At 36.9% G+C, this 13,053-nt stretch overlaps 1 protein-coding gene across 7 annotated transcripts in view; it reads right to left on the bottom strand.

Moving 5' to 3' along the window:
• The window catches only part of DLGAP1 (DLG associated protein 1), a 782,098-nt gene that overhangs the window by 71,458 nt on the left and 697,587 nt on the right, over positions 1-13,053 (bottom strand). For all 7 annotated transcript variants that reach the window (XM_074203980.1, XM_074203979.1, XM_074203985.1 and 4 more), the window contains one exon: positions 12,790-12,881. In XM_074203980.1, coding sequence (XP_074060081.1) covers positions 12,790-12,881 — 92 coding nt within the window. The remainder of the gene's footprint in view (positions 1-12,789; positions 12,882-13,053) is intronic.

A 13,053-nucleotide genomic window follows, 5' to 3' on the forward strand; every position in this document is an offset into this window, starting at 1 on the left:
TTACACATATTTATAGGGAGACACCTTCAAAGTGGTTTATATTTCAACCTTCAAGCCAAATTTGACCAATCAGATTCAGCACACATGCTCTATATCATAATAAAAAGAAAGGAGGAGGGGGTATTACAAGGCAAGATTTGTACAGCCTAACCTTAAGGAAAAAATTGGTTCTTCTTGCCTTCCTCCATGGAATAGATTCCATGAAGATATCCTTTGAAGCAGCTTTTGTTTCTATGACTGATCTTTCAGGATAAAGAATCCAGTATATTCACTCATTTCCTTAGTTAAGAGCTATAGTTTGAAAGGTATATATTACCCCACTTTAGGGTTTCATCACCAGTATTAGGCTGACCCTGGGTCCTTAATGATTATGCCAATGGAAAACAAACTCTACAATACTGGAAAAGTTTTGAGTACAGTTTAGATTCAAAGTCCTAAGTTTGAAGGAACTTATCACTGTAAGACTAGTCATCAGGTGAAGAATTTCTTTTTGTGTATGGCTATAATAAATAGATACTATCCGCTATTGGGGGGGGGGGGGGCATAGCTTAGAAGGAGAGGCTGTTTATGTGGAAGGAATATTCAAACATATGAAACTGAAATGCATTTTCACACTCTAGGTTAAAAGGGAGAATGAAGTGTTCCTGAAAGCAACAACAAAAATGGAGCTTCAAAAGTGAAGAAAGAAATCTAAAGTAGTGGAAAGGAAATGATATTTTAGGAGTTTATAGAGTAGAAGAATATCATATAGAAGAAGAAGGTTAGGGAAAAGGATGATTATATGCTTGGAATTAAAAAAAAAGAATAAATGTGAAGCTGAAATTTGGATGTTATGAGGAAGCAGCTGTTTGTCCTCCAAGGAATGATAATGTAGAACCACAGAAACTACAGATAAGGGATCATCCAGTATGGGTCAGAAGAAGAAAAGTTAGTAACTCCCTGGCCAGAGGTCCTAAGGCAGCTATTTATCACCTTGATAACTGCCACAGAGAGGTTGGTTGTCTTCCCTGGAGCAAGTATCTAAGACATAACAAAGAACATTGCTAAAAATGACTAACCCTTAGTAAGTTTTCCTCCGAAGGCATAGCATATGGAAGAGAAAAATTGATTTTGAAAGTGAACAGCTGACAAAGAAGATAGTAATTTGGATTTCAGGACTACTTCTTGAAAATACAGAGATGAAAACTTCCTAGTCAGAAGTAGAATATACCTAACAAAAACTGGAAAGTAAATCTTATCAAAATGATTTTTAAAAAAGACAAAGGAGGGAGATGATTGCCCATATACATATACATATACATATACATATACATATACATATACATATATATATATTCATCAAGCTGGATACCATAGAGAATAGCAATAATGAAGGAGAAATAATATTTAGACTACCTAGAAATTCACAGGAGACAAAAATTTAAGAAAGAAATTGGTAATAAAACCCAAGGCTTCAAAAATCCATAAAGACAGGATCAAAATTTTGACCTGAATCAATAGGATTGAGAGATTCTAAGCAAGGAGGCAATTCAATCACATGAATGTCACTGAGATTTGGGGGGAGGCATATTCCCTTACCTGGAATATAACTGAATAAATCTTGGACCTAGAAGAAGGAAGTGTAGTAGAGAGAGCATTTGGGCAAAGATTGACGGAGAGAGAAACAGAATTGATTTTGACAAAGGAATATTCCACAGATCACCTAAAATGAAAGAAGTAATAGATGAATTTGGGAAATATATTACAAATATATCATAGAGGCATGATATAAAAGTAATAGGAAAATTAAATTATCCAAGAATCTTCTGAGGTTTTTTTTCTTTGACAAAAGAAGAGTACCAATACCTTCATAATGTCACTCTTTCAAAGGAAGTAGAAATAACAAGGAATAAATGTATACTGGATCTAGATACTGTAAATTAGCTACAGGATGGAAATGATAAGAAGGAGCAAGAGAAGAGAATAAGCATTTATGAAATGCCTACTAAGAGCAAGACACTGTGCTAAACATTTCCTCTAACAATGTCAGAAAATGACCAATGCCTTTGATAGAAAGGAAAGCCAAGCACAGTCTGCTCTACAATTAAGACTTGGGGAAATTTGGTTTCAAAAGGTTCAGAGAATGCTAAATGGAATCCTGTGGAATCCAATTCTACAGGGTAAGTCAGCCTGTGAGTGATAGGAAACTCAAGAATGACACAAAGGAAACAAGTCTACTGAGGAAAAAAAGAAAGTTGTCAGAAGAAATAATGCATAGGAACTCATTAACCAACTTAGATTTTAATAAAATATGTGTAGAACATACACTCAAGGGTTAGGTAAAAGAGAATATGAGCATAGTATAATGCAGCATGATCTGAGACTTATTAGGAAAGTTAAAAACAAAAAAAAAGACTAAAAAAAGATAATATTGGGAGGAAAGAAGGACAAGAGAAGAAACAGAGCAGCTATTTGGGAGAGAATGTGATAACTGAGAAGAGAAAGGTCAAGCTATTGGAATCTCATTTTGCTTGTTCTCTTAGCCAAGAATGACCTTTGCCCTGGAAATTACAGAACAAAAATGATCAACAGGAAATTGATCCCCAAGATAGGTAATGAGGCATTAAGAGAGCATCTAGTTGCCTTTAATGAATTCAAGTCACCTGGCCAAAATGAACTACATCCTTGGGCACTGAGAGAACTAGAAGAGATGATCAATGAGCCACTGTCAGTAATATGGGGAAATTTATGGGGAACAGGAAAGGTGTAATAGGACTGGAAAAGGGCAGCAGAGTCTGGACATTACATGCCACTGAGCGTGACTTCAATTCCTGAGAAAAATTTTATCCTGGATCACAAATGTAATGGTTAATGAACATCTAGAAAAGAAAGCAATGGGTGACAAAACTTCATCAAGAACAAATCATTTCAGACTTACTTCCTTTTTTGATAGGGTTACTAAACTTGTAGATGAGGGAATGTACACTAGATAAAGTTCTCTTAGACTTTGGGATAGCACTTGTTAAATAACTGATATCCTATCCTCGTGGAGGAGGTTGAAAGACATGACTGGTCTTAAAGATCAATAACAAGTTAGCAGGAGAGGAGATCTCTAGTATGTTGCCCTAGTATTCAATACTTGGCTCTGTGCTATTTGTCCATTCATCTCTTTGAGAAAGGTATAGATGGCATCCTCATCAAATTTGCAGATGATATAAGGCTGGAGGGGATAAATAACACATGAAATGACAGGATTCAAAAACATCTTGACAACAAAGTCCTGGAAATCTATTTTTGCTTTCTCTTTTTAATTAATCACATCAAATAATTAGAATCTTGAAAGACAGAGAGGATTTCTGGAGCAGAAGCATTTGAAACTGCTGATCTACCCCTTCCTTCTGGATCTTCTCCTTTGTTAAAGTCCATGATAGTACTCCATGGCTTTCCTACCTGTTGGCTACTTCTCTCCCTCTTTTGTTGGCTTATTGTCCTAACTCAGTGTAAGTGTCCCTCAAGAGTTCTATCCTCTCAATATATACCATGGAAACAATGTAAAGACTGACAAATTGCCTTCTGTGGGGGGGGGGGGGGGGGGGAGGGAAGTAAGATTAGGTGAAAAATTGTAAAACTCAAAATAAATAATAAAAAAGAGTTCCATCCTCAGGGCAGCTAGGTGGTCCAATGGATAGAAGACCGGCCCTGGAGTCAGAAGAACCTGAGTTCAAATATGTCAAATCAGATGCTTAATAATTCCCTACTTGTGTGATTCTGGGCAAATCACTTAACCCTACTGCCTTGCAAAAAAACCAACCAACCAAAAAAAAAACCCAAAAAACCCCCAAAAGTTCCATTTTCCATGGTAATTTTCTTCTTTTTTTTTAAAATCTTCCTTCTCCCTTGGCTATTTCATCTACTCCTATGACTTCAATTAAGGTCAGCTAGATGGTGTGGTAGATAGAGTATCAGACCGGGAATCAGGAAGATGAGTTCAAATCTAGCCTCAGACACTAGTTTTGGGACCCTGGACAAGTCACTTCACCATTTTTGCCTAGTTTCCTCATCTGTAAAATGAGTTGGTGAAGGAAATGGCAAACCACTCCAGTGTCTTGCCAAGAAAACCACAAATAGAGGTCAAGAAGAGTTGAACACAACTGAAACAACTGAACAATAACAAAAATGGCTTCAATTACTACCTCTATTACAGATGGCTCCCAAATCTATATAATTCTTCCCAAAGTTCTAGACCTACAGCTCCTTAATTAGCTAATGAATATGTCAACATGGTGGGTATACCACTACCACCGCAAACTCAACAAGTCCAAAACTGAACTTTTCTATCCACCCTCTTTACCCTCGCCACTTCCTTTTAATTTCCCTATTTCTATCACTAATCACGTTTCTATCACTAATCTATTTAGAGAAATTTGTACCTAATATCCAATTAATCACCAACTTCTATCATTGTATAGGATCATAAGCTCATAGATGTTGAATTGGAAAAGGCCTTAGAGGTAATCTAGTGGAGTGTGGGGGAATAAGATCTAAGTTAGGAACTGTGCTTTATAAATATGATTTCATCTAATCTTCACAAAAAGCATATGAGGTAGACAGGTTAAGTGATTTGTTCAAGATGTTATTCTGGGAACACTATCCCATGGTTCTCTTGCCCTTGTGCACGTTAGATTTTTTGGTTTTTGCTCTGTATCATATTTGTATATGAGATGTTGTACCTTTAATAGACTATAAGATCTCTGAAAGTTTAAAGTTTGGACTATGTTTTTTTTTTTTTTATCTTATCTTTAACACCAAGCATAAGGTTCTACACGGATAGGCACATTTATAAACAAACAATAAGCATTTTAAGTGCCTTCCAGGTACCAAAGCAGGAATAGGAGACAGAAAGACAAAAACAGAAACAAGAACTTAAATAAATAAAACTCTCAGAGTTTATGTTGAATTCTAGATAATAATTGTTTATTGAATGAATGGGAGGAACAAGATGGTGGAAGCAGCTGGGAGCAGAAAGTTTGGAAATCAAGGAAACCCAGTTTTGCCCAGGGCCATAAGGCCCAAAGAAAACAAGTGAATAGAAAATTATCTACTCTGGATTTATGTAAGATGCTTGGAGAGCATTTATCCTGTTTCTGAGCCTTCCCACAATTGCACATATACTTACCATTGCCAATGGCAAAATTTCTTTGTGACAGCAAAAAAGAGAACTTTGGAAGTTGCTTTCCCATCATCCTAAACAGTGGGGATAGTCTAGGAGAATGGAAATAAAGCCCAAGTTCCCATGGTATTCTAGGTATCATGGCTACATGCAAATTTTATAAGGACACTTTTTGCTCCCCATTTCTCCAACTTTTTCTTTCTAACCAATCAGTTAATTTAAGAAACGGATAAAAAAAATTAAAAAATTAACAGTGCTCTGCTCCCAACACTTAACAGAATTTCCCTTTGTTTGGTTTAAAGCCAGGAAGAACACCCTCTTTTACAAGGCTAAGCTTTTAGTAGATAAAAATTTAAGTAGCTTTGCTAATATTTGCTTCAGTTCTCAAAATGTACAAGATTCAAAAAGAGATGATGAGAAACTCTTTGTCTCCAGTTGACTAATTCTTGTTGTTAATAAATATCTGGATGCTATCTTTTATCAGTAAGTTGACTAGGGGAGGTGTTTGATGGATAGCTATTTTCCATTCTGGGCAAAAATTATAGCCCTGTCCACTTTACTACCAGGGAATTAAAAACACCCCAAAACAAACAAATGAACAAACAAAACACCTTACAGCAGTCATTAGGTAATGCCAAGCTAGCTAACCCCTGCTGACTTGGATGGACAAAGCTCACAATTGATTGAGAATTATATGACTCCCTCTGGTTTACCTGCTCTCACCAAAGTAGAACAGGAAATCTCCACTGAGTTTTTTAAGACAATGGATTAGCTTCATTTGTCTGGGAGTGCAACAGACATCAGAACCAATTTAAAAATATTCATTCACCTAAGACTGGTTAAGTGAGTGGGGAAGAGTTAAACTCTTTAGAGGGAACTAGTTTTATATTTATGAGGATCTCAGCAATAAAGATAACCTTCCACAAAGTTTAACTCTTTTTCTAACATTCAAGTGACCTTTTAAAGATACAACAAAAATGCTTATTAGAAGTTTTTAGTTGTTGTTAAATAAGAAGCACAAATAATGCAATATTTAGCAATCTTCTAAGCAGATGGGTCAGCATCATCCCATTAATTCTTTAAAAATTGCTTCTACTATGCTGAGAGCAGTAGAAATATTTGCATGAAGGCTGGTTACATTGTTGAGATTTGTTTTTCACCTTAACTCTAACATGCATGGTTCTACAACTGGTTTCTTATATTTTTACTTTAGAGCTGTTCCCTGGTGCGAGGGAGTTGTTTCAGAAAGAAAACTTAAGATGACATAGCAGACATGAAAAATAATAATTCCTTTTGCAGAATCTATCATGCCTTGAGGTATTTCAAATTTCAAAGCATTTCCCTAAATGCTGAATTAAAGAAACATGGGTAAGAACAAATGGCTGAAAGGATTCATGATGAAAAATGCTATCCACCTCCAGAAAGAAAACAGTTGAACACTAAGGGCAGATTGAAGGACACTTTTTTTTACTTTATTTTTCTTTTGCAATATGGCTAATATGGATAATAAATGTTTTGTGTAAGCTCAAATGTATAATCAATCTCAAATTACTTGCCTTCTCAAGGAAGAGAAGTGGGAAGTGGGAAGAAAATTTAGAACTCAAAATGTTTTTTAAATAAAGAACATTAACATTCTTTTCATGTAATTGGAAGATATTTAATGAAATAAATTATATATCTATATATCTGTTCATATCCATGCATGTAGATATGAACAGATATATAGATATAAATATATGAACACATGGATGGCTTAGAAAACAATGAGATTTACTTTAAAATGTTCTAGCCCAGTGGTCTCCAATTTTTTTTTATCTTTTTGAGCATACATTCCCAGTGTCTGTAAATTTATTTAAAAATTATTCAGTATGCCCTAGGAGGCAGTGTGTAACATAGTGAATAGAGGCTGACCTTGGAGTCAGGGAGACTTGGGTTCAAGTCTTGTCCCCACCCCTTACAAAGAAGGCAGCAATCTGTATGGAGAGAGGGATATTACTCACCCAAGAAGTCTCTCTTCCAATATAATCACAGGCCTAGTTTTCATCACTTATATAGGTGTGCCATATATACCTATATATACTATATACACCTAAATTCAGGTGTACTACTGTATTATTAAATACATTATAAAATACATACCAAGACAAATTTTAAAAGGATGAGATAAAGTTAAAATACAATAAAAATATTCTTTACCAATAGTATGCAAATCATTTTTTGCTTTCACTAAAAACTATTATAGTGAGAGCAATGTGAATGAATTGATTTATTATTTTTCAAAATTTTGAAATAAAGTAATAGCTTTATAGGTGTTCCTAAATTTCCTCAAAGAAAGAGCCAAATCTCTACTATCAATCTCTCAAAGTAGAAGTTTCTATTTTTTTTTTTCCTTCAGCATAGCTTGTTGTCATTCAGTAAAGTCTTCACGATCCCCTGGACATGAACACTATCCATGGGGTTTTCTTAACAAAAATAATGGAATGGTTTGCCATTTGCTAGTCCAGTGAAATAAGTGAAACAAAGGTTAAATGACTTGATCCTGGGTCATGTCTGAGGATGAATTTAATCCAATCTTTCTGACTTTAGGTCCAGGGCTCTATCTATTGATCCACCTAACAGCCTCCAGTCAAAGAGCTAGATGACTTCAAAGGAATGAATGAATGAATAATTAGAAATTGAATAAAAATCATTTATTAAGTACTTTTTATATTACAAAAGCAAAGATTGTCCCCGTCCTAGGTGTTTGCATTCTAATAGGGAAAACAACACACATAGGGGAGTGACTTTAGGTTCAGAATAGTAGCGGGGGAGAGTTGTGTGGAGGGAGATGATGAGTAAGAGAGTTTATAGACACATCCCATTCAGAAACAAAGGCATAGTTTATTTGATCAAGGTTCCTAGTTCCAGAATTGGAAGGAGTTGGAAGAGTATGAGGCCACTGGCCAGCAGACTGTGAACAAAGTAGACAGAAAGGAGGGAGTGAAGTGAAGCATATCTGGGGCTTTCCTGTATTAGTGTTCCCGGAAACATGATTACCAGTTTGGAGGCCACAGGGTAAAAGTTCTTCCAGTACTTGATCTCTGGTGACATGTCCAGAGAAGAGGGAGAGAAGGTTGTTTTTCATATATGATCATCAAGTAATGTATGTGACCTGTGATCATTTGATACACAGATCAAATAAGGGCACCTGTGTCAATCTGTATAGTAAATAGTAATTAATTAAATGATAGTTTAATTAAAGCTTAATATCTTTTTTTAAAAGAAAAAACTCCGTACCAACATTTATAATTTGTTTTCTCTCAAGTGCATCAGATATCAATCATACCTTGCTCTAGTCACATCCTGTTAATCAACAGCATCAGATTTACTGTAAACAAAATGCCAGGGCTAATTAGAATCTGGATCTTACCCTTAGCAAGGAAAGTGCAACTAAAGAGAATCTACTTGCTTTCAAAAGTCAGGTTATAAGAATTCTAGATCAGAGAGAGAAATTGATAGGAAGGAACCCCCTTAATTTATCATGGCAGCTATTATCTGAACTACAGAGGTAACCACACTTCAATAACTATGCTAGCATCCTGATCTGAAGGTTCAAAAATTCCCTCTGACTCTGACTCTTGCTTGTATTTCTTGGCAAATTGCTTAACCTCTCTCAGTCTCAGTTTCCTCATCAATACTGTAAAATGAATAACACAGACTAAATGGCTTCTGAGGTCCCTTCCAGGTCTAAATGTGTAAACTTTTCCTGCCTGATGCTGTACCTTGCCCACTTATCCCACTGATAAATTAAAAAAAAAAGCCTAACACAATTCTTCAAGTATTGAAAAGAAAAGAAAATCATTCAATTGAGCCAATCTCTAAGTTCATCTGTAATATTTTTAGATATATTTGGTAGTTGCTCATATTCTTTTCTTCAGTCACAAAGAGTTTTGTAGGAACATTTTGATCTTGGGCCACCTTCCCATTTTCTTGTGTCTGGGGTCCTGAGATGCCTAAGCTGTTAGGTTATTTTTATCTTCCTCTCTTACAGGAGCTTCTAAATTTATCAGCAGATCTAGTTCTTCATTCAAATGGTCCTTGGGTGGCTGCAAAGGGGGAGTGATTTCCTAATAAGTCTCTGAAGAGCCCATAGCTTGAGTTAATATTTACCTGCAGGTAGGGGGCAACATCAGACACCACATCCCAGATTGGTCCAAAGGGCTGTCCCACCTGTATACCCAGCCATCTGCCATGGAATAACTTGGCACCCACATTTAGGCAGTATGATAAAGACAGTTCCTGAAGGATTCAGACCAAGACTTCAAGTTCACATAGAGAAATAAAAGCTGTTTAAAGATGAATTTTAAGGACCTCACTCTTTTTCTTCCAATAGTCTATTAACAAGTATTTATTAAGAATTTGCTATGTACTAGGTAGGGCAGCTAAAATGAACTAGAGAAGAAAATGGCAAACCACTCCAGTACTTTGGACAAGAAAACCCCAAATGGGGTCACACAGAGTAGAGTCTGACATGACTGAAAAACAACATGGGCCAGGCAACATGCTGGGGGCTGGGGTTATAAATTCAAGCAAAAAGAAAGGTAGTCCTTCTCCTTTATTCTAATAGAGGAAGACAACTCATAAAAGGAAAACTGAAAAGTAAAGGTAAGAAAGGGAGCTAACTACATAGAGAAATACTGACTAAGTCTGTAGAAGAGGGGATAGCTGGTTTGGGCTTTTCCCCAAAAGGGAAATTCTGGAATAACTACCAATGAGAGAAGGAGCCCACAGTAGCTGAGATGAAGGAGCAACTGAGGCATGGTATCATAGTTTAGAGAACATTCATCTGTGCCCTTCTCCAAAATAATGGTCTTGGAAGAACTAACCAATAGGAGAAGGAACTTGCAGGAACAGTTTGAGGAGGCAACTGAGGCAAGTGAAATTAAGAAAACTAAACTATGAGGAGTCTCAGCATACCTAAATTGGACCCAGGAAACTATCCCCTCTGATTCTTTATCTTGATTCTCTTTCTCAATATCCTGATACTGATTCCAATCAGAGATAATCTTTTCTTGGAAATAATTTTTCCATTTATTCTTCTTTTCTTCATAGTGTCCTTGGATATTTCCATATTAATAGGTTTCTGTAACACTGATCTCTATTATTGAAAGCCTTCATAATCTGGTCCCAAAACCACCTTTTTTAGCCTTAGGACACATGACATCCTGTCACATACATTATGGTCTGGCCCAACTAACCCTAACATGTGGCCACCATTCTGGCTCCCTTTGTGCCTTTGTATGGACTGTTCCCCATTCCTAGACTTCACTCCTCCTTCATTTCTGCCTTTAAGAATCCTCACTTTCTCTCAAAAGCACCAACCGCTCCGCAAAGCCCTTCTTTCTTGCTCATCTTAGCTGCTAGTACCACCTCCTCCTTTATCTTGTATCTATTTTGTATAGCAGAACAGTACATGTTATCCATCCTCATCTCCCTGTCACGGAGGAGTAGAGGGGCAGTTTCATTTATGCCATTCTATCTCCAGGGCCTTGTAGAGTAATCTATTGATGGGTTGACTGTCATCTTCCCCATCCCTGATGGACCTCACATACTAGCTTCCCTGGTCCCAGGAGTGGCCAGGCTGCTCTGGCCTCAGCCCCCGTTCAGATTCTAGCTCCTTGGCTGTTCCTGTTTCTAACCCTACAAAGTCAGGGTGCTGGCCCCAATCTGGCTGCCGCCTGCCCTGGACCTTTCACTCAGTCTACAACTTGGTCTCTATAGCCATTATTTCCCTTAATGGGCCCCATGCAACACATTTCCCTTAAACCAAGTGAGAATATACTCTCAATCTTATGATACTAATACTTGCATTATCTACCTCACTGGTTTGTTGTGAGGGGAAAACTTCGTAAACCCTCAAGTGCTTTTTAAATGAGAGTTATTACTTTTCCACTATATAAATAATACTCTTCCAGTGTTTCATTTTCTTCATTTAGAAAAAAGGATTAACACCTATGGCTCTTTGGCAAGACCCAGTCCTACAAATAATCTGGATTTTCCTTTCCTAGTAGGGGGGAGCCAGCTGACAAAGTAAGATGGAATGTTTTAGGTGAATTTATGAGGGGCCAGGCAACTGTTCTGCACTGTTCTGCAAGGGTGCAGCTGCTTTGTAACTGCCCTGGGCAATAAAGAAGCAAAAGGGGAGGGAAAAGATTACAACTATTTCTAGTGCTTATTTTAGGAGAGATTTTCTTGTGAAGAAAAGGTCCATACACACTATAAGCATGCAAAGGAAACTCTTTCTCATTTCAGGTCCTGGTTCCTGAGAAGCCTGGGTTGGTAGAGGATGGGCATCCATTGATGTACCCCAGCTTGTACCTCATTACTCTTGGCAAGATAGTGCTGGGGAAGAAGATCAATTACTTCTTTAACCTCAACTTTAGCTAGATTTACTAGGCATAGAGCACAGAGATAGGTGAAAAGTGAAATTAATAATTTGGATAAGACAAGGGGGTTATATTACATTCACATAGAGACTCATAGAGATCCATAAAAAGTTATCCTTAAGGAGAATGTAATTTTTTAGAGTTGGGAGAGGGTGTGGGAGACTTGACAACAACTGAATCAGGGCAGGGTCTTCCTGATTAATGCTGCCTTTAATCTGGGTCAGAAGGGCAGAGAGGATTTCTCAATTGATGGAGAAGGTAGGGAATATATGAAGAGGAAAAGGTGGGCTGGTCATTCAGGGAGGTTGAGAACTGGAAAGTTAGGTGGATCCCTACATCATATTAAAAAACAGAAGAAAACCCCAGGATGTTGGATGGATTCTTTATGAAGGATTTATGAAAGGGCATGGATGAAAGTTGTTGAGAATTTCTGGCTGAGTGACCTGTACATTAGGAGCACTCACAATGAGGTTATCATGGAGCAGCTGAAGGATCAAGATACTAATTATAAAGAGTTTGGTTGGGGAGGGGGAAAGGAAAGGAATAAATATGGAGTAGGGTAAAGGAGAATATACAGAATAGTGTGAGCAAGCCATAGGAAGGATGAATCACATTATGCTTGTTGTTGTTGAGCTGTTTCAGTTATATCTGACTTTTTATGATTCTATTTTGGAGTTTTCTGGAAGGATTAAATGACTTGCCCAAGGTCACATAGCTAGTAAGTATCTTGAGTCCAGATTTGAACTCATGAAGATGAGTCTTCCTGATTATATTTAGTGAGGAGGCATTTCATTTGGCCAATGCATTTAGTAGAGTACATGTGGAGAGGAATAATATGAGAGAAGATTAGAAAAGCAGAATGGCTCCATAATATGGAAGGCATTTGAGTTTTACTTAAGTGTGAAATAAGGAATCACTGAATGGTTCTGAGAAAAGGAATAATAGATCATATTCAAGCAGAGCAGCATGATTATGCATGCAAGTAAACATGAACATGGAGATACATCAGGAAAAAAAAAGAGGAGGAATCTCTTCTCATTATTCACTCCAATAAAATGGGCTACAAATTGGAGTATAGAAGGGTCAGCCATCACCACTCCAGATAAAGAGTCAATGAATTGTAGAGCTGGGGAAATTGGTTTGCTTTACAGACAATCTATCAAAGATTTGCCAAATATTAATGCTAAATAAGAAAGCTAATGGTTATTTACTCACCATTTCTCCTCTTCTACTTGGACTCCTATGGACTGGAACTTACTGGTTACTTTATTTTCCCCTGCATTGACTGGTTCATCAACATCATCAACCTGAAGAAAGAATCAGATGAATGGAGATTCTCAAGAAGGCTCCTCAAACTTAAAAAAATATATTATATTTTCTCATAAAAACCTCAAATATATATATATGTAAAATTCTGGTTTGCTTTCTGAACTTCAGGATCTGAGGAACTTAGATTGAAATCTGAGAGGAATCTCAGAG

This window comes from Macrotis lagotis, chromosome X, assembly GCF_037893015.1.
Source record: "Macrotis lagotis isolate mMagLag1 chromosome X, bilby.v1.9.chrom.fasta, whole genome shotgun sequence".
Taxonomy (NCBI): Eukaryota; Metazoa; Chordata; class Mammalia; order Peramelemorphia; family Peramelidae; genus Macrotis; species Macrotis lagotis.